The 19,835-nt window shown below is 36.1% G+C and overlaps 1 protein-coding gene across 1 annotated transcript in view; it reads left to right on the top strand.

The window, feature by feature from the left end:
* LOC121389765 (eukaryotic translation initiation factor 4 gamma 1-like) overlaps positions 1-19,835 on the top strand; it is a 45,883-nt gene that overhangs the window by 18,583 nt on the left and 7,465 nt on the right. The window contains exons 5-17 of the mRNA XM_041521414.1: positions 85-144; positions 3,132-3,278; positions 3,656-3,735; positions 4,511-4,667; positions 9,812-9,916; positions 11,347-11,482; positions 12,069-12,196; positions 12,939-12,988; positions 15,672-15,836; positions 16,385-16,571; positions 17,033-17,205; positions 17,588-17,792; positions 19,111-19,206. Coding sequence (XP_041377348.1) covers positions 85-144; positions 3,132-3,278; positions 3,656-3,735; positions 4,511-4,667; positions 9,812-9,916; positions 11,347-11,482; positions 12,069-12,196; positions 12,939-12,988; positions 15,672-15,836; positions 16,385-16,571; positions 17,033-17,205; positions 17,588-17,792; positions 19,111-19,206 — 1,689 coding nt within the window. The remainder of the gene's footprint in view (positions 1-84; positions 145-3,131; positions 3,279-3,655; positions 3,736-4,510; positions 4,668-9,811; positions 9,917-11,346; positions 11,483-12,068; positions 12,197-12,938; positions 12,989-15,671; positions 15,837-16,384; positions 16,572-17,032; positions 17,206-17,587; positions 17,793-19,110; positions 19,207-19,835) is intronic.

Here is a 19,835-nt window from a genome sequence, read left to right as displayed (position 1 = left end):
GCAATATTTTGTTTGTTAAATCATTATATATAAAGTTGTAAATAGTGTCTCGTATGTTAACCCTTTTACATTTTTCTTTTTCAGGCAATTAGTCAACCTCATTTTAATGTGGCATATGCAAATATGTGCAAATATTTATTAATGGTGAGTTATGTTGACACAAGTTGTACTGACAAGTTTCATTATTCTGTTAACATATGAAGAGTTTCATTGTAAAACGCGATAAACGCCATCCTTAAAACCATTGTCCAAACCGCACTCGAACACTGTTCACAGGTAAACAAACACCAGTTCAAATTCAGTTTTAGCAAGTTGTCTGACGATATACTGCAGATTTCAGAGAAACTGCCGTGGCATTTATGGTGATTTGGAATAAAACGTTTTTAGGATTGGGTGTGTATATGGTGGCGTTTATCGCATTTTTCAATGAAACTCTTCATATGTTCCATTAAAGGGTTGTCATTTATAAATCCTGAAACAAAGGCCATCTATTTTAAAATAGTTTTATTAACTGGTGAAATTGTTCTTTTACACATACATTTTGCTTTCAGGACAGTTGTTTAATATTTAGTTTGATGTTTATTCATTGTTTCATGAGTTATTTCCCTTGTTAAACCCACTGGATTTTATTTTCCAACCATTGCCTTGTTTTGGGCTATATTGTTAAACATTTTCTTTTTTAATCCAATCCAATCCAATAGGGTTTAACGTGCATATTCAGAGCAAGCTGTTTTAGCGCACGTCTGTCCTGGGCACAGGTGCCGGCCTTGGCCGGCTTCTCCGTCAAGGACAGAAACGGTTGGGGTGGGTAGGAGGAGGGACCGCCTGCACTGGCAGGTGCAAGAGAGCACAAGCAGTCCGACTGTGACTGGTAACAGGCGAAGGGTGCTATGGAATTTGGAATTGATAATTACAGCCAAAGAGAAATGGTGAGCATTTTAGGATAAAGGATATTTGGCACAATTTTGTACGGTCTACTGAAAGTGAAAGATGGGGAGCTACGAGTAGGTTTGGAATTTTAGTACGCCGAGAGTAGCTCGTTAATTGGACCTATTGGGTGCTGAGATGTCTCCCTAGGTTGCCCGTAGGGCCCTTAGAAGGCCTCTTCTTCCATCTCTCCTGTCCAAGTGCCCGTTGTGCCTTTGCCCGCGGCATGTTTTGGGGATGGGTAGAGAAAGCTGGTATTCTTTTGTCCAATTCTCTCTGGGTACATTGCAATTGTGTACTCGGAGCCGTTTTTCTTTTGTCCGACTCCTTATTAGAGAACGTGCTGGGCCATTATTTGGTTTATTTGTGGGCAGATGCATTGTTATCATTAGTCAATGCATCCTGTGTAAAATGTTGCAGTTGTGCATGCAGTCTGTATGTTGTCCCTATTTGATGTTAAGGTTGTTCCTATTGTCCTAAGTCCTTAATGTATGAATACAATCGCAACGGCTTATCAAAGGCCACCCCTCCTCCCCTGTCCTTGGATTATAATGAAATACAAGGATGGGGGGGGGGGGGGGGGAGTTATAATAACCTATCTAGCTAATTTGAAGGGTATTCCCTTGGTTATTGCTTCATATATTACAGTTTTTTAGAAGGAAGTATGTTTATTAATTATAGTCATGTAACCCTACATATCTGTCATCCATCATTGAAAACTACCCTAGGTGGTACTAGAAAGCGCTGAATTTAAATGTAACTATCCTAATAACTTACTTAATTTTGATTCTTTATCTGGTTTTCACTTCTGTTGTGCTGGAACCTTAGAAAAAACTCACCTTAGGTTTGCTGTAATAAACATGATCTTACTTACTACTGTAATACAAAGGTGCAAGATGCAGGAAGACGGACACGTGAATTTTAAGTGTTGGGATGAGGAAGCACTTCTTCCGCATTCGAGGCATCATCCAACGGAGCCAGATCCCATCAAACGGCCCTTTTAAGGGCCACCAAAACACCAGGACGTGGTACATACAATTGATAAAAAATTTAAATAGACGTGAAGCAAAAATAAAACATACAATTCAATAACATACATTTGAATATAAAGGTCCAATCATGCATGATAACATGCATCTATACCGCAATCAATTAAATTATTGTAACAGGCGGCTGTAGGTAATCAGGAGTCCGTGGGGTTTAAGTGCATCCGGGTCGTGCCCTGCCACTGATCCCCGAGTTGGAGTGCATGATCATGCTGACGAGTGCTAAGGGTCGTTACTCCGTGTCGGTGAGAGGTCAGCAGGGCAGTGTCCATTGCATTATTTATTTTATTTTATTTAGGGTGAGGTCCGCCCGCCCAGGCCCTCCAAGTGAGTGCCTATCATTTAGCGAGTTCTGAGGGGGGCTGCTCATGAAGGGCCTGGGCGTGCCAATCCCACTGTGCCTATCTTTGTTGACTTTAGTGGGAGGAGGTCCTAGCCCCATGTGACCCCCTTGGCGAGTGTATATCACCTTGCAAGTTCTGAGTGGCACTGCTCACCCCAGGTCCCCGGTGAGCCCCCCATCCCCCTGCCGTGCGGGCCAGGTGCAGAGCTAGGCATATGAGCTAGGGATGGCCTAGTGGTAGCCCTGCTCCAGTCTGGAGTGCTCCATCGGCAAGTGAGGTCTAAGTAAGGGCTGCTTTCGATATGTAACCAGGTTCCCAGGTCCACCCCTGCCCCAAACCCACCCACCCCGGTCCCACCATTGAGTATTATAGTTTAGGTTTGTTGGACTGGAAGAATTGGTAAATGGCTTTAAAGATTTGGTGTTTGATTTTTTTTATCTGGTTCAAGTAACATTTAAGGGGTAATATTAGTGGTAGGGTTAGCTTCAAGTAAAGGTGCTAACATTAGTTTTCTTTGGTTGGCGTGTAGCGTGCAGTCCAGGAGATAGTGTTTCATATCCTCTGGGATGCCACACTTGCAGTTGTTTGAAGTTTTATTGATTTTATATTGACAGTTGTTAAGTTGGAATGAGTTTTCTGTTCTAAGTTTAATTATTATTTTATCAATCACATTTTTGTTCTTTTTTTTAAATTTTATTTTGCATTATATCATACTACGTATTGTTTAGTGGTAATTGAACTTTTATAAGCAATTTCATAAATGAAATTTTATGAAAAAGAATAGTAAACATTCTTTTTACTTTCATTGATTCAGTTGAAAGTGCCATCTCATAAGAAACCAGGTGAATCTGTAAATTTTCGTGTGATACTGCTGACGAGATGTCAGAGAGAATTTGAGCAAGGCAAAGATGACCAAGTTATTCTTGACAAGAAGAGGAAAGAGCTTGATGAAGCTGAGTCTGTGAGTCTCACAATATGTAGTTTTATGTAGATAGTCGTTTAAAAATATATATGTTAACTACACCCATGTAGTTTGATATGAACAAAAAAAGAGCTCTGACAAAAACAAAAACATAACGATACCTACACCTGTCTGACTCTATGTCTAAGTGTCTCTCTCTCTCTCTCTCTCTCTCTCTCTCTCTCTCTGTCTGTCTGTCTGTCTGTCTGTGTCTCTCTCTCTCTCTCTCTCTCTCTCTCTCTCTCTCTCTGTCTGTCTGTCTGTCTGTCTGTCTGTCTGTCTGTCTGTCTGTCTGTCTCTCTCTCTCTGTCTGTTTGTCTCTGTCTGTCTCTGTAATGAAATGTTAGTCATTTAAATACGATGTTTTTTCATTATAGGAGGAGCAAAAGGCACAGCTAAAAAAGGAATTGGAAGAAGTATCAAGTAAAGCTAGGAGAAGATCTACAGGAAATATTAGGCAGGTTTTCATGTTAACATTTTCTGAAATGGTATGACAAAAGTAACATTATTTGACTTGCATGTAATGAAAAGTTAAAGTTTCTTTTGTTTAATAACATCGCTAGAGCGCATTGATTTATTAATCATCGTATATTGGATGTCAAACATTTGGTAATTTTGACAGTCTTAGAGAGGAAGCCCACTACATTTTTCCATGATAGCACATACCACAAACTTTGATATACCAGTTGTGGTGCACTGCCACTGGCTGACGTGAGAAATAGCCTGATGATGTGTTTTTTGAATGTGTCAAAACCGTTTACTAAATATATTTGAATGATGAGTAATCCATTTGGCTATTGGAAGCTAAAAGCTAAAATAATGTGTTATATTTGATGTTATAAAAAATATTCAATGTGTCTAAACTGTTTACTAAATATATTTGAATGATGAGTAATCCATTTGGCTTTTGGAAGCTAAAAGCTAAAATAATGTGTTATATTTGATGTTATAAAAAATATTTAATGTGTCTAAACTGTTTACTAAATATATTTGAATGATGAGTAATCCATTTGGCTATTGGGAGCTAAAAGCTAAAATAATGTGTTATATTTGATGTTATAAAAAATATTTAATGTGTCTAAACTGTTTACTAAATATATTTGAATGATGAGTAATCCATTTGGCTATTGGAAGCTAAAAGCTAAAATGATGTGTTATATCTGATAAGTTATAAAGTTGTTTTTTTAATGTATCTAAACTGTTTACTAAATATATTTTGTGCTATTTTGCAGATTTATTGGTGAATTATTTAAATTAAAAATGCTGACTAAAGATGTTATGCACGACTGTGTCTTTAAACTGCTACAATCTCGAGATGAGGAAAATCTAGAATGTTTATGTCAACTTCTCACAACAATAGGAAAAGAATTGGAATCGGAAAAGGCCAAGGTATGTGTTGGCATTTTGATTGGGTCCATACCTAATATGTTATTGGGACTCTAGAATAATATTTTTTTTAAATTGTATATGCTAAATAAAATGCTTCACAAAATGTGTGGGTTTTTTTTAAAGTTTACTTAGTATATAATATAGCTTATCTGTGTAGTGTTTCTGAGTTTCATCTGATCTATCTTTTCATATGTCTTTGGTTTTTATATTTCCCCTGATTTTCTCTCTAATTATATTTCTTATTAATTTTACTAACCATAAATTAATCTCACTGATATAAGGAATTAAAGAACATTACAGAGTTAGGTATCAGCGGCGTAGGAAGGTGCCAAAAAGTGGGGGGCACACTTTTACACTATTATAAAGCAAAATTAAAGCAAAATATCTGAAAAGTGGAGGGAGCACAAGCCCCCCCCCCCCCCCCCCCCCCCCCCCCCGGTTTCCTACGCCAGTGGGTATGTATTGAGTGTGGTCTGAGACCGTTATAAGTTTGTGGGAGATGCACAAGCTAGTCATATGTGATCATGGCAGTTTTTATTAACTTCTGTGTTGTTGGCTTCGAATTGAAAAGGTGAGAATTTGTATTCTCAGGTTTTTGTGTAATTTTTTGTTTTATTTCTGTGCTTGCTTCCAACAGAATGTAACTATATCTGTACTAAACGTTATCCAAATCTTGAGTATGAGGATAAATATGGAAATATAAGTAGTATTAATTGGTAAATTTTAATGGCATGTGTCAGGGAGTTAACTAGTTGAAAGTAGGTAGAGCCAGTCGCTTTCTGAATGAGCTTAAGGTATCGATTAAAAGGATACTCATACTCTTTAATAGGGAGTGTATTAGTTGTTACTGAAGGTAATCGCTTTCTGAACGAACTTAAGGTATAGATTAAAAGGGTAGGCCTGCTGATATTTTGAAATAGGGAGTGTATTATACGTGAGGTTATGGGAAGGAAATAGACTAGAATTGACACATGTTGTTAAAACAGTTATATTCATAAGCTATTAAAATAATTAGGTAATATTTATTTGATTGAATGATGTATATTTATAGGTAATTAAAAATTATATTTATGTTATTAAATAATTTTATTTATATTTTATAAATTTTACTGTAATTGGGGGATAAAGAAAGAGATTGCTAAGGTTTATTCTTGTTTTGTTTTTTTGGTTTGTTTAGTTTCATTGTGATTCTTTAAGTCTCTTATATCAAAGCCATACATTATGGTGATAATGGAGTCTACAGCCAAAAGTAGTACTGAACCCAGGTCAGTCTAAGCATACCTTTTGTAGTGGAGTATGCTTGCCCGAAAAAATAACTTCTAACTTGGTTACATGTACAAGTATTCACAGTGTCCTAGAAGAGGTACATTTATTATAGTTGAACCCAATATAGGGACATTCAGTACATTTGGTTTAGTCACTACGCATGTATAGTTTTCAATACTATCATAATAGTGAAATGTGTAGCAAGATGACTTTCATTAAATTCAGTACATTTGGTTTAGTCACTACGCATGTATGGTTTTCAATACTAATATAATAGTGAAATGTGTAGCAAGATGACTTTCATTAAATTCAGTACATTTGGTTTAGTCACTACGCATGTATGGTTTTCAATACTAATATAATAGTGAAATGTGTAGCAAGATGACTTTCATTAAATTCAGTACATTTGGTTTAGTCACTACGCATGTATGGTTTTCAATACTAATATAATAGTGAAATGTGTAGCAAGATGACTTTCATTAAATTCAGAGGATTTTATTAACGTAATGGATTAAAATAAGTGGATAACATAATTATTAAAAGAGCCAAGTTTCCATTAATAAATGGCAAAAATGTGTATCTTTATGGTGATCTTGATTATTTCGGATGAAGATGTCTTTTATCGAGCATATTTGTGCTTCTGTTAAGAAAAATTACCATACCGGTATTAAATTCCTGCCATTTGTTTTGAAGGTTCTTTATGATAGTGACAGTATAACCATGTAAAATTCTGCCGTTGTATTTTATTAGAATTCTGAATGTTATTTTATGATGGTGACATTATAACCAGAATGAATTGCATAATGTTGCCAAAAACCCTGAATGTTAACATCCAGTAGACGTCAGGGCATAACGTCAAAATGTCAAATGAGAAGGTCAACATTAAAAACTTATTTTTTTGGTGTATTTTTAACTAAATGGAAATGTTGTTTGTAGGCTAATTATATATATTTTTTTTTAATTGTGAATTTGTTGATGTTTATCCTGCAACCACTGTTTCTGTTGACAGAATATGATGACAGATAAAGCAAAGTCATCTCCAAAGTCATCTCCGTAGAGTAGCAAGACATTACTTTTTACGTCACTCGTGTGCAGGGCTCAAACTCGAGTTTGCCGACAGCAGTTTTTTAAAACTAACTTTTGCAGCAAATAAACTTGACTGAAAGGTTATTTTTCTGTATGTACATGTAGTCAAATTTCTTCAGTTTATGTCAATAAACTTCAGTAAACAAGAATTTATTATAAATGGAATCATGGACTACTAGCATAAGCTAACATTTAACAGAACTTGGTGTTTCCAAGACAAAGTTGCCTAAGTGTTTGGTGAATATGACATAAAAATTGTTCTTTGGATGACGTTAAATTGTATACAGTGTTCTTGCTGGGTGAAAATTAAAGGAATGTGGTCGTGAGGCCCCCACCTCACCATTTAAAAAAAAGACAGAAATAAAAATGAGAAGGAACATTTGGTTGCTATATATCGTTGTGTGTTGGTCGACTTTGTGGAAATACCTATCCCTTAGTTTGCCCCTCAGTATCTGGTACTGAAAAGTTGGTACGATGTACAAGCTGTTTTATCTTTTGTGCACTGTTAGTTAAAATGTATTCAGTTAAAACAGAGTGTCGGTCTGACATTCACGGGTGTTTGTTTTGCTAAACCGACCAAAGTGTTAATATTATTTTAATAAAGATTTTAAGATATCTGAAAAATAATAAAGAGATTTTTTAAAGTGATACCCTACTGTGGGATAGCATTTTTCAGTTTTTTTGTTTTTTTTCCATCTTCATTGAGTGAATCGATTGCATTAATACTGCTAGTTTTGTTTTTGTAAACATGGTGTATATATTATTTGGCACTCAAGATAAATTATTTTCATAATGAACACTACCACTTCTGTTTTTTTATAAGAGCTGATATCTCTCCCCCCCCCCCCCCCCCCCCCCCAAATTAAATGTTTCTAATATTTTATAAAGAATTGCTCAATAAACAAATGACAGTAAGTAAAAATCATCAGTTACGACAATCAAATCTGCAATTGAGGATAAAATATCAGACACCAATTAGTGGATACAAAAGACAGAATGACCGTTCTGATCACATGACATATTTGGCACCAAATAAGTGATCTTTCAGTTGGAGATTGCCGAAAAATAAAGATGGGCGCAGAAAAACAAATGGGGCTGTCAAATGTGAAAAGGGGCAGCATAGCACGAAAGCGAGGAGACAAAATGCAGTGAGAACGTATATTATACAACACAGGGTATGCGCATGACTAGTTTCATTGAGTGGTACTAACTAAACACCCATTAACCCATGTTAAATACTGGCAGATAACTTGCATACATGTTTTTACATTTTGCCGTCGGTGAGGACCTTTACCGATAGCAGTAATTTTTATCCTGCATCACAAAAGTGCCATCGGTGATGGCCCCAACCGACGGCAGTTTATATGTCACCGACGGCAATTGCCGTCTTTGCTATCGTTAAGTTCGAGCCCTGATGTGTCGTCACATGCATAACAATGTTACAAAATTGTTCATTTGACCTCTAGGTCATCGTACAATGTGGCTGAAATAACAGAAACAATAGCTTTTCCCCGTAATGTTTATGGTCTGCAGGATAAAGATAATAACTAGTTAATGACGTCGGATATTGGCTTTATCCTGTTCAGGCTGAATGAGAAATTACCATTTCTTATTGTTACCTTCACAGGATAAAGCAGATATCTGACATAATTAACTAGTATTGTCTATATTAATTATTACAGTCAAAAATGATTTTATACAATTTGTGACAGTTATACATCGATAAATTCACAATTAAAAAAAATAATCTTATAAACAATTATTGTCCAAAAATTAAGATTCAGAAAAAGGTATGGGTTTACATCTTGACTGGGTTCATACTAAAATATTTATTTTTAACTTAACCTGACTATTAAGTAGAGTGATCCAAACATCCACATTTTTTCTTTTGTTCTTTCTCGCTCCAGCCAGTGTACCATGACTGGCATATCAAAGGCCATGGTATGTACTACCCTGTCTGTGGGATGTTGCATATAAAAGATCCCTTGCTGCTAATCGAAAAGAGTAGTACATGAAGTGGCGACAGCTGGTTTCCTCTCTCAATATCTGTGTGGTCCTTAACCATATGTCTGACACCATATAACCTTAAATAAAATGTGTTGAGTGCATCATTAAATAAAACATTTCCTTCCTTCTTTTCTTTTGCTCTCATGTTATCTAAGTCATCATCTGTCCCACATTTAGTTTTCCAGACTTTAAACAATTCCTCAAGATATTCAACTGAAATTTTGTGTATAGCTTTATCATGTACTGTCCCAGATCAAGTTTGACTTTCTTGGCGATTTTTGACAGTTATGGCCCTTGAACTTAGGAGATACGAAAATTTGTTTTCCTGATTTATTTTTCTTCACAACAACCAAAGATATTGAGTGAAAAAAAAGTGTACAGCTTTACTATGTACTGTTACAGTTCAAGTTTCACTTTCAGGAGATATGAAAAAACAATTCCATTTTTTTTGGCGAATTTTTTTTTTTTTACCCACAGATTTTGACTTTCTTGGCTATTTTTGACAGTTATGGCCCTTGAACTTAGGAGATATGAAACATTTGTTTTCGGTGGGGGGGGGGGAATTCCCACAATGCCTCAAGATATTGAGCTGAATGGGACATGTATTGCTTTAGCAGTACTCAGAATTTTTGTTTAATTTGATGTGGGTTTGGGTTTTGGGGGGGGGGGGGGGGGGCAATAATGTAACGGTACACTATAGAAATCTTGAATGGCCGACAAGTTTTCAAATGATCTGTGTTATATAATACAGGTGAGTGATGAGATTTTTTGTTTTTCACTTGCAGTCAAGGATGGATCAATATTTCTCACAAATGCAAAGAATAGTAAGAGAGAAGAAAGTTTCATACCAGTGCAGATTCAAGTTACTAGATGTAATTGAACTGAGAGAAGTAGGATTTACTTTCATTTAGTTAGAGATTTTGGAATGAATGAATGAATGAATGTTTAACGACATCCCAACATGAAAAATACATCGTCTATTGGGGTGTCAACACAGGTTAGGGAACATTTTGTTATCAAAATCTTGATTAGTGATATTTCTAGTCTGTTGAAAATTTATTAGCAACTACTGTTTAATGTTTCAGAATTGTGTAGCGATCTCTGAAACTTTCGTAGCAAATCACGACACAATAGAGAACAAAATGTTCCCAGAAGGTAAATGCAAAAATAAGGTGTCGGAGATTTTGGAATGAATATTTACGGTTGCTGGTATTGATGTAATGAATTTTTAGTCTTTTGATGCAGCCTCAGTTGTATAAATTGTATCCTGAAGGAGAAACCTAAAGGGAAGGACCTGTATGTTATATGTTATATGAATTTCAACATAAGCATGTGGGGGCGGGGTGGGGGTGGGGGTTGTCAGGGAGTTGAACTGCCATCTCAGTGGTGGAGCAAATCTTTGCATTCTGGTAAAAATGATGCAGGTGTTCAGGCAAAAAGAATTAACGTGAAAACATTTTACGATGTACATGTATTTCCATCCTTCTAATCACAATATTATTTATAATCAATGTAAAAATGTGTAGTGATTTATTTGGAACCCTATATAACTGTTTGCTAATATGAATAAACATTGCTTTCTAGATTCAGGCATTTTAGTTTAATTCAGGCCTGCCCCCCCCCCCCCCACACACCCCCCACATCCCCCACCCCCACCCCCCCATCCCCCCACCCCCAATAATGGGACCACATATGCCTATAAATTTCAACAATCTTTGATTATTAGACTTAGTCCAATCCTTTGAAAGTCCTCTGAATAATTCCACAACTAAACTTTTTTTGCTATATTTATATTTGTAAATAATTGTCCTTCTGGCAAGAAAATAGTATATTAGGGTGTATACTACCAAATCAAATCCCACAGACGACAATAGTAACATATGTGGCTAAAACTCCTACCTGCAACGTATCAACCGACATAAACGCCAAGGATATAAATACTACCACCCCTCACACTTAAAGTGAATCAGAAAAAATTGGGGGTCAAGCTGCTCGTTTCTGAGATAACGGGTAGCGTCTATGACTACCCTAGTTCTGCACAAAATTCGAGTACTTTTTTTTACAAGTACCCCATACATGTTTCAAGCACAAGGCTACTTGACACATTGGTAGTAGATGAAATAAAATTGCTTATTTTTTTTACCCAGATGAAACTATTATTTTTTACAACCAACACACTCACATTTATAACCAATCACATGTTCACTTCTCTGTAAGTGGTTGTAGCCTTGAAACAAATTTAATGTTTAGTGTCTTCAAACATTTTATGATACATGTGTTCATTATATTATATTATAGATTTAAAAAAAAATTTTAATAGAACCGGTGGGTGCCAAGAAGAGATGAAAATAAACCAAAAACAATCAAGCAGATACACCGAGAGGCTAAACAAGAAGAGATTCAGCGCCATATGATTTCACAGATTAATGCCCAACAACCCATGAAGCGAAATAGATGTATGTTCAGTCTTATAACTCACAAGGAATCTCGTACTAATGTGATCAAAGCCAAATAATGATCCATGTCATTATTATGTTGAACTGTAAAGGCTCATATATATATATATATTTTTAATTACTGCATTCAACTAGTGATCCATAATTTGGTATCTACGTCTGTGTTATGTACTGTTAATCTGTTGGAAAATGCATATAAAAGATCATGATGGCAATGGGTTTTCTGTTTATTCTGACCAGCTTTAAAAAATAACTGTTAGCCAGGCTCAAACTTCATTGGGTGGAATGGGTAGCAATCTTTGCTTCTGACATTGCCATTTAGAAGCAAATGCTAGAACCTGAGAAGCAGTTCGAAAACACTTGTACCAATAGAAACTTTACTGTAATTTCAGGTAAATTTAAACTTCTTTTGTGTGTGGTGTGAAATAGTCGTATTTTAGTTGAGAAATGTCATTTGTTTGAGGTCAGTTTAAGTAGTCATGAAAAAAGACACCGATCCCAAGTTCTCTACATTTTGTTTTTTTCTTCTCTTTTTTCTTCTTTTTACTTTTTGATGAAATTTTGACCATGTGTGTGATTGTTTTAGCACCTCGTGGTCCATCTCAAGGGGGCCAGGGAGGAATGGGAGAGTACGGCTGGATCACTGTCAGAAGCAAGGCCCGCAAGAGAAACACTGAACGTAACATTGACTTGTCCAAGCTTAGAATTAACAAAGTGAGTACATATTTATCAAGAATATGATCATTCAGGTTCAGTATTAGGACGACTGTTCTGAGTTTTGTAACCATTGAATAAAAGTTTTTAGCAAATAAAACATTTTTACATTATTAAAATTACATTTCTGAACTTTGTAAAGTTTTGTCGAAAATATAGATTTTTGTCGAAAATAATTTTGTACAAATGGAAATTTGAAACAATTCAACAGTGGTCATTCCAGATGTATTTATCCATATAATGGCTTCATATATAAAAGGTTATGGTAAGACTGCTATACCAAAATACCCCAGAAGGAAATCTTTTGACAATAGGCACCCAGTGGTCGATTCTAGTACCAAGCACATTTGGCGATGTATTCCTGTGGGCTACGTTTAACCCCCATAAAGCAAATGGCGACCACACAGACGTTCACCGGTATTAAAGAGACTATCTTGTAGAAAAAGCCACTTGAAAACAAGTGTTTACGCCAAAATGATACAACAAAAAAGATAACACAATTACAGAAACGAATCCGTACAAAACACATCAAATATTGATCACACGAAAATAATCCAAATTTGACTGAAAAACAACAGACCCAAAAAAGTACGTCCAGACCAGAAAGCGAAGCTTCATATTTAAAACAGAAGGTAAGCTATAAAAAAACATGACCGGAAATCAACACAGGGACCCATGCAGTTACTTCAGATAAGGTTAGATGTATGTTTCCTGTCAGTTTTAACCCATTCCTTGCTTGCAGAGTTCTGATGACAACAGTCCACTGGCCCGGCGGTGGATGGTTGGGGGTGGGTGTGTGTGTGTGTGGTGGTACTTAGGCCATCACAGGAGGAGAGAGACCCAATACTCCAGGCAACAGAGAAAACAATTTGGATGTTAATTATCGACATTCCAGCCTTTGAAATTCTGATAATTTGCAGACGTTAGTATAGTGTGGTTGCAAATCAATTTTACCACGACATTGTCGTGGTAGCAAAAGTGCATGCTGCAAACACATGGGTAAGTAGATATGATCCACATACTTAAAAAAACAGGTTAGTGCTACATTTGAACATCAATTAAAATCTTTTCATGTATTATTTGTGTAAATTCAGATTATTTTCAGAAGTTACTGTAAAGTGGCATTAAAATGTTTCGGTAATCATTTTACCACGACATTGCATTGACAATCAAAAAAGTGCATCACTGCAAACAGAGTAGGTATGTTCAATTATATCCACATACCTTTTCATGGAGAAAGACAACAAAATTGGTTGTCTCTTAAAATCAGTATTTACCAATCTTTTATATGGGGTGTATTCTACCAAATCAAATCCCATAGATGACAATAGTAATATATGTGACTATATTCCTACCTGCATCGTATCAATCGACATAAATGCCACGGATATAAATACTACCACCCCTCATCCTTAAAGTGAATCAAAAAAATTTGGGGGCGGCAATCTGCTCATTTCTGATATGAGTCAATCTATGACTACCCCATATTGGTTTTCAAGACAAGGCTACTGATTCGAAAACAGAACATTTTTCACTCATATTTATCACCAAATGGACTTGTGGTGTTCTCTCTATAAGCATTGGGTACAACTCGAATGAAACCTAGCCAGAAGTATTTGGTTTAGTACTGCCATCAAACCTTTATAACCTGAAGTACCCACCCAAAATATCGGGTTTCTATAGACATTATTTGCTGGAATAATGGGACTTGATGTGGCAGCAATTTTCAAACCATGGTTAGCAAAATTACCATTTAAACTTCTAGTACGTGGAATAGAGCCCAAATTTTGGATTTTCATGTGGATGACAAAGATATAGTTGCGAGAAACTCAAGTGAATCTGAGACCAAACAGGTTACCCACGGCACAGGGAAAACAGGGAAAATTATTTTTAAAAGTTACATGCAACGAAAATTCAGGGAATTCGAAATTTTAGTCGGATTCAGGGGAAATACAGGGAATTTTATTTGGATGTAATGGAATCTGGGAAAATATCAGGGAATTTTGTCAAGTCCTAGATTTTCTATACATATCCATGTATATACAAGTTGTTTATATTGTATATACATGGATATGTATAGAAAATAATGTAAAAATGTAATAAACCTAAGATATTGGTGTTTTGGATTTCTTTATCTTTTTCATAAGGGTATCGAATGATAGCTACTGGTGATTCCTTGTGTGTTTCAAAAATTATCTATTTTTATTGAGAAATCATCACTATATCAAACTGTACCACCAAGGAAAATGTCCTGTTTATATGATCTACATATAGCACCCAAAACACAGGAAGTCGAAACAGAAATAAACCAACATTGCTCCAGAGCTTATTCTATGTATATCAGAAATGTTGGTTAATTTAATTTGGTTATGCCATCCTAATGTATTGTTAACAATGACATGGTGTAGTCTTAGATCTGCTTTACTAACATTTCTGCTATACATAATCATCTTCAATATGAAGACTTGTTTTTGTGATAATTAAATCTAAAACAAAAAAGCTGGAAGAGAAAGAAATATTTTTAATATTTGGAAAAATACATTCTGATCCAAAGCCTTTATTATTAGTTTATAAGGCAAAATAAGTCTCCACAGCTATTAATGATACAGGAACATTGGAATCTCAGTTTAAAATGCCCATGTATGTGTTTGCTTACATGCACAGACAAGTTGCTTCAAAATATAAAGACAGTTCAGATGTTTGAAATATTATTTGCTGAACTTTGAACAAATAATGTTTGTAAAGTCTATTAATCTGTTACCCATCTTTATGATTGCTGTATTAATACAAATTTAAACACAGATGTGAGTAGAAGGTTATACCAGACTTAATCTAGTATATAAAAGTATTCAGCATGTAGCTTTTACATGTAGTTAAATACAACATAATACTTAATGTTTTCCCCAAGGACCACCATGAACATTTGTAGTTTTTATGACTAGACAACATTAACATTAACTGGAAAACTGGACATTTTTTTTAATTAATTGAAATGTACACATACACAGTGTATATATATTCTCACAATATGTTGATTATGGTATTTGGAGATGAAGGCACGGCTATTGGGGGTGTCAGCAGGCCCTTGTATACAATAAAAAAATCATGGATGTCAGACGGGGAAAATATTTTACAACAGGGAAAGTTCAGGGAAAATACAGGGAATTTTAATTTGAAAATTCTGTGGGTACATTGCCAAAGTACTTGGGAGGCACTAAATATTTGTTGATTTGGAATTGAATGACACCAGGTTAACATTGGCCTCAGTTTCTTGAAATGATAACGGCCATATTCGCAAAACCACTAAACAGAATAAATTCCTTCCTATACATAAAGCTGTTTATGTGAGCATTTAGTAGCTGCTTCTCTTTACTGCAGTACTTGGATATTATGTGGACACTTAATATTTATTTCAGATATGCCGTAAATAAAATGTGTTGAGTGCATCGTTAATTAAAGTATTTCCTTCCTTCAGATATGCGGCTTTGAGTAAAGAGGATGACCATCGATCACGTGCGTTTGGTCGTGGTTCGAGTCCTCACAGAGGTCAAGGTCGTATGCCAGGATCCTTCCAGAAAGGACGACTTGGTGGGCATGGGTCTCAGGAACTGGAGAGAGAGCGAGCAATTGCCAGTGCCAGGTAGGCTTTAAGTGTGGCTTTGGAAAATAGCTTTTAAAACTTAGATAATGCGATTCTAATGCTATTAGGTTTTCAATGTGACAGTAAAACATTTTAATGCGATTTAAACCAATACATTATATTAGTGAGTGGGAAATGTTGGATTTTATTCTAAAGTCTAGAATCTAGTTTCATGTAGTTTCTGTAGCGAACAGTAGATTACTCTGTCAAAGAAATGATATGCAGGTATTAGTGTTTGAAAGTTTGGGGGTGTGGGAGGGGAGGCATTGTCTGGTCTGGGGGATGGAAATTTGAGAAATTAACCAAAGGGCCTGAGCCTGTTACTAGGGGTTCAAAGGAATGCTTCTCCAAGAACATTTTGAATATCGTGATTTTAAATATAGCATTTGCTTCCTTGGTTTTTTGTTTTTTTAGCATAAAATAACAGAAAAAGTGTAGGGCCATGTTGCAATGGGCACCACAGCCTTTGGTGTGTTGCACATCAAACAGATGTAGTTAAAGTGCTGAGGTGTCATGAAACAATAAATATTCTTGCCTTTCAATTACAGAACAATTGTGAGTGGGAGATCAACCCCTCCATCTGCACCAGCGAGCCGAGAAGGCAGTCGAACACGAGAACCCAGACAGAAAGAAACTGAGAAGCAGGTGGAAGTGGTTAAAGAATGGACTGTGGACGAAATGGAACTCAAAACAAGGGCAATTATCGATGAATATTTGCATATACAAGACAAAAAGGTGTGTTGATTGTGAAACAAAATGTGTATTATCAAAGTTGTAAAAAATGTTTGCCCCAGTATGTAGACAGACCAATGTAGTGGTTTTGAAAAATGAAACAGAAATTTAGGATTAATATTGAATGTATTTTTTTATGTACTCTTCTCTTTTTTTCCCCCACTTTTCTTTTTGTTTTCATTCTTTTTTTTAAATCTTTTTTCTTTTTCTTTTTTTGTTTGTTTGGGTTTTTTTGGTCAGCTTTTACATTTCATACTTAAAATATAATAATCAATCACATACTGTGAAAGTGGTACAGATTTAAGAAATTTCCATGACAACTATTGTTTCTCTGTGCTGTTCTCAAACATTCTGTAAATAAAAATAAATGTATATGTTGTAAATACAGTTTAGTTTTCTTTCTTTTTTTTGCCATGAACAATGATCCCTGACATTACTGGGTTGTTATGTTCAATTTTTTTTAGGAAGCAGTTTTGTGTGTGACAGAGTTACGATGTCCAAGCATGATACATGTATTTGTACAGACTGCAATAAACCATGTGCTTGAACGTTCCAAACCAGCTAGACGCCAGACCGGGGCTTTCCTCCATGATCTCATCAGACAAAATTTGATAAGTGTCGATACTTACTTAAAAGGGTGAGCCTTTACCAGCCTTCATTGATGTATTTTCCTTCTCTGTACTAAGGTTACCTGAGGTACATGTACAGTGTTAGATAATCGATGACTTTGATTAGATATGTTCCAATGATGGATTATATTAAACAAATTGTTTGGTTGGGCACTACTGAAGTGATGATCGATTATAAAAGTCGAATATGTCAGTTTTAATTGTTCATCCAGTTTAGATGTAAATATGTTGGGGTTTATGCTTATTTTCATGAATTCATGAAGAAATAAAGATGTTATATAGTTATTAACAGTAGGGAACATGTATTGCTTTAGCAGTACTGTCAGAATGCTTGCTTGTTATTAAAGTAACGTAAAAATTCAGTCAATTGTTTTTGTTTTGTTTTTTCAGTTTAACTGAAATTCTGCAGTTTGCTGAAGATAAGGAAATTGATATTCCCAAGATATGGAAATATTTAGGAGAGCTTATTGGGCCAATGATACAGGATGGAAGTGTTCCTTTGAGCTTCTTGCAGCAAGCTTGCAAACCTCTGATAGAGAATAATAAAGCTGGCATCTTGGTCGCTGAAATCTTGCATGATGTCAGTCAAGAACTGGTGAGTGATGTAATAGAGCAAATTCTGTAAGCATAGCCACTAATAAAGCTGGCATCTTGGTCGCTGAAATCTTGCATGATGTCAGTCAAGAACTGGTGAGTGATGTAATAGAGCAAACACTGTAAGCATAGCCACTAATAAAGCTGGCATCTTGGTCTGTGAAATCTTGCATGATGTCAGTCAAGAACTGGTGAGTGATGTAATAGATCAAAGACTGTAAGCATAGCCACTAATAAAGCTGGCATCTTGGTCGCTGAAATCTTGCATGATGCCAGTCGAGAACTGGTGAGTGATGTAATAGAGCAAACACTGTAAGCATAGCCACTAATAAAGCTGGCATCTTGGTCGCTGAAATCTTGCATGATGTCAGTCAAGAACTGGTGAGTGATGTAATAGAGCAAACACTGTAAGCATAGCCACTAATAAAGCTGGCATCTTGGTCTGTGAAATCTTGCATGATGTCAGTCAAGAACTGGTGAGTGATGTAATAGAGCAAAGACTGTAAGCATAGCCACTAATAAAGCTGGCATCTTGGTCGCTGAAATCTTGCATGATGCCAGTCGAGAACTGGTGAGTGATGTAATAGAGCAAACACTGTAAGCATAGCCACTAATAAAGCTGGTCTGACTCTTGGCTCTTTTGATTGCCAGATGTAGGGGATAAAATAGGAGGTCACAGGTGCCTCTTGATAATGTCATAAGTGATCGAATCTGGCAGTGTGTGGCACAAATGACAATGAGGCAAGGACCTCTAGCGTTAAAAAGACAAGGACTGGGATACGGAGATTAACAACAAAAGAGTTTAAAGATGGGAGAATTTGCCAGATCGGAAGGGGGGGGGGGGGGTGGGGGTGGTGGTGGTGGTGGTGGTGGTGGAATATCTCTTAAAACTGACGTAAAGCTTATGGTATTAGTTGTAGAAACTAAATTATCATTTCATGTGAAAGGGGATGAATTGTAAACTCTTTTGTGTTGAAATTGGTTATTAAAAGTTTAATTTTGTTCTTATTGGAAGATGTGGAATTAGGAATTGAAATAGTTTAAGAATCGTTTTGGTTGCCTGGAGGCTACCACATGTCAGTCCAAACAGTACTTTGTTCTCCACAATAATAGTAAGTAATATGAATTTTAAACTTGATGTGTCATAACCTTATATTACCAGGGCTGTAATTTATAGTAACCAGTTTAGAGGTTAACCCCATGCTATGCTTGCTTTGGTGCATGTCTTTAAACAAAGAAATCCGATTTCGGGTATTTCTTTTAATGTAATTAATCTTGTTTTCTCTCAGAATATTTCCATTGATTCTTTTCACAATCAGGGTCACAAGATTGTAGGAGATTTGTGGCGGTCATCTGGTCTTCAGTGGTCAGATTTTGTTCCACATCAAGAAGTCGAGCAGTTCTTGAAAGATAAGGTGTGTTTTATATATTAATCATTTGTTTATCCTACAGTAGTCATAATGTGGTGATTATTTATTTTTCTGCAGCTGCTACTAATGCACCACTATCTTCTTTCCATGATTAGACCCCTCACTGTATTCAGTTTATGCGGGAACCTACTTTCCATGATTAGACCCCTCACTGTATTCAGTAGATGCGGGAACCTACTTTGCATGATTAGACCCCTCACTGTATTCAGTAGATGCAGGAACCTACTTTCCATGATTAGACCCCTCACTGTATTCAGTAGATGCAGGAACCTACTTTGCATGATTAGACCCCTCACTGTATTCAGTAGATGCAGGAACCTACTTTCCATGATTAGACCCCTCACTGTATTCAGTAGATGCAGGAACCTACTTTGCATGATTATTCACTGTATTCAGTAGATGCAGGAACCTACTTTCCATGATTAGACCCCTCACTGTATTCAGTAGATGCAGGAACCTACTTTGCATGATTAGACCCCTCACTGGTTTCAGTAGATGCAGGAACCTACTTTGCATGATTATTCACTGTATTCAGTAGATGCAGGAACCTACTTTCCATGATTAGACCCCTCACTGTATTCAGTAGATGCAGGAACCTACTTTGCATGATTAGA

This window comes from Gigantopelta aegis, chromosome 15 (assembly GCF_016097555.1).
Source record: "Gigantopelta aegis isolate Gae_Host chromosome 15, Gae_host_genome, whole genome shotgun sequence".
Classification (NCBI taxonomy): domain Eukaryota; kingdom Metazoa; phylum Mollusca; class Gastropoda; order Neomphalida; family Peltospiridae; genus Gigantopelta; species Gigantopelta aegis.
Note: the sequence above shows the minus strand (reverse complement) of the source record. Positions and strands in the feature narration are given on the sequence as shown.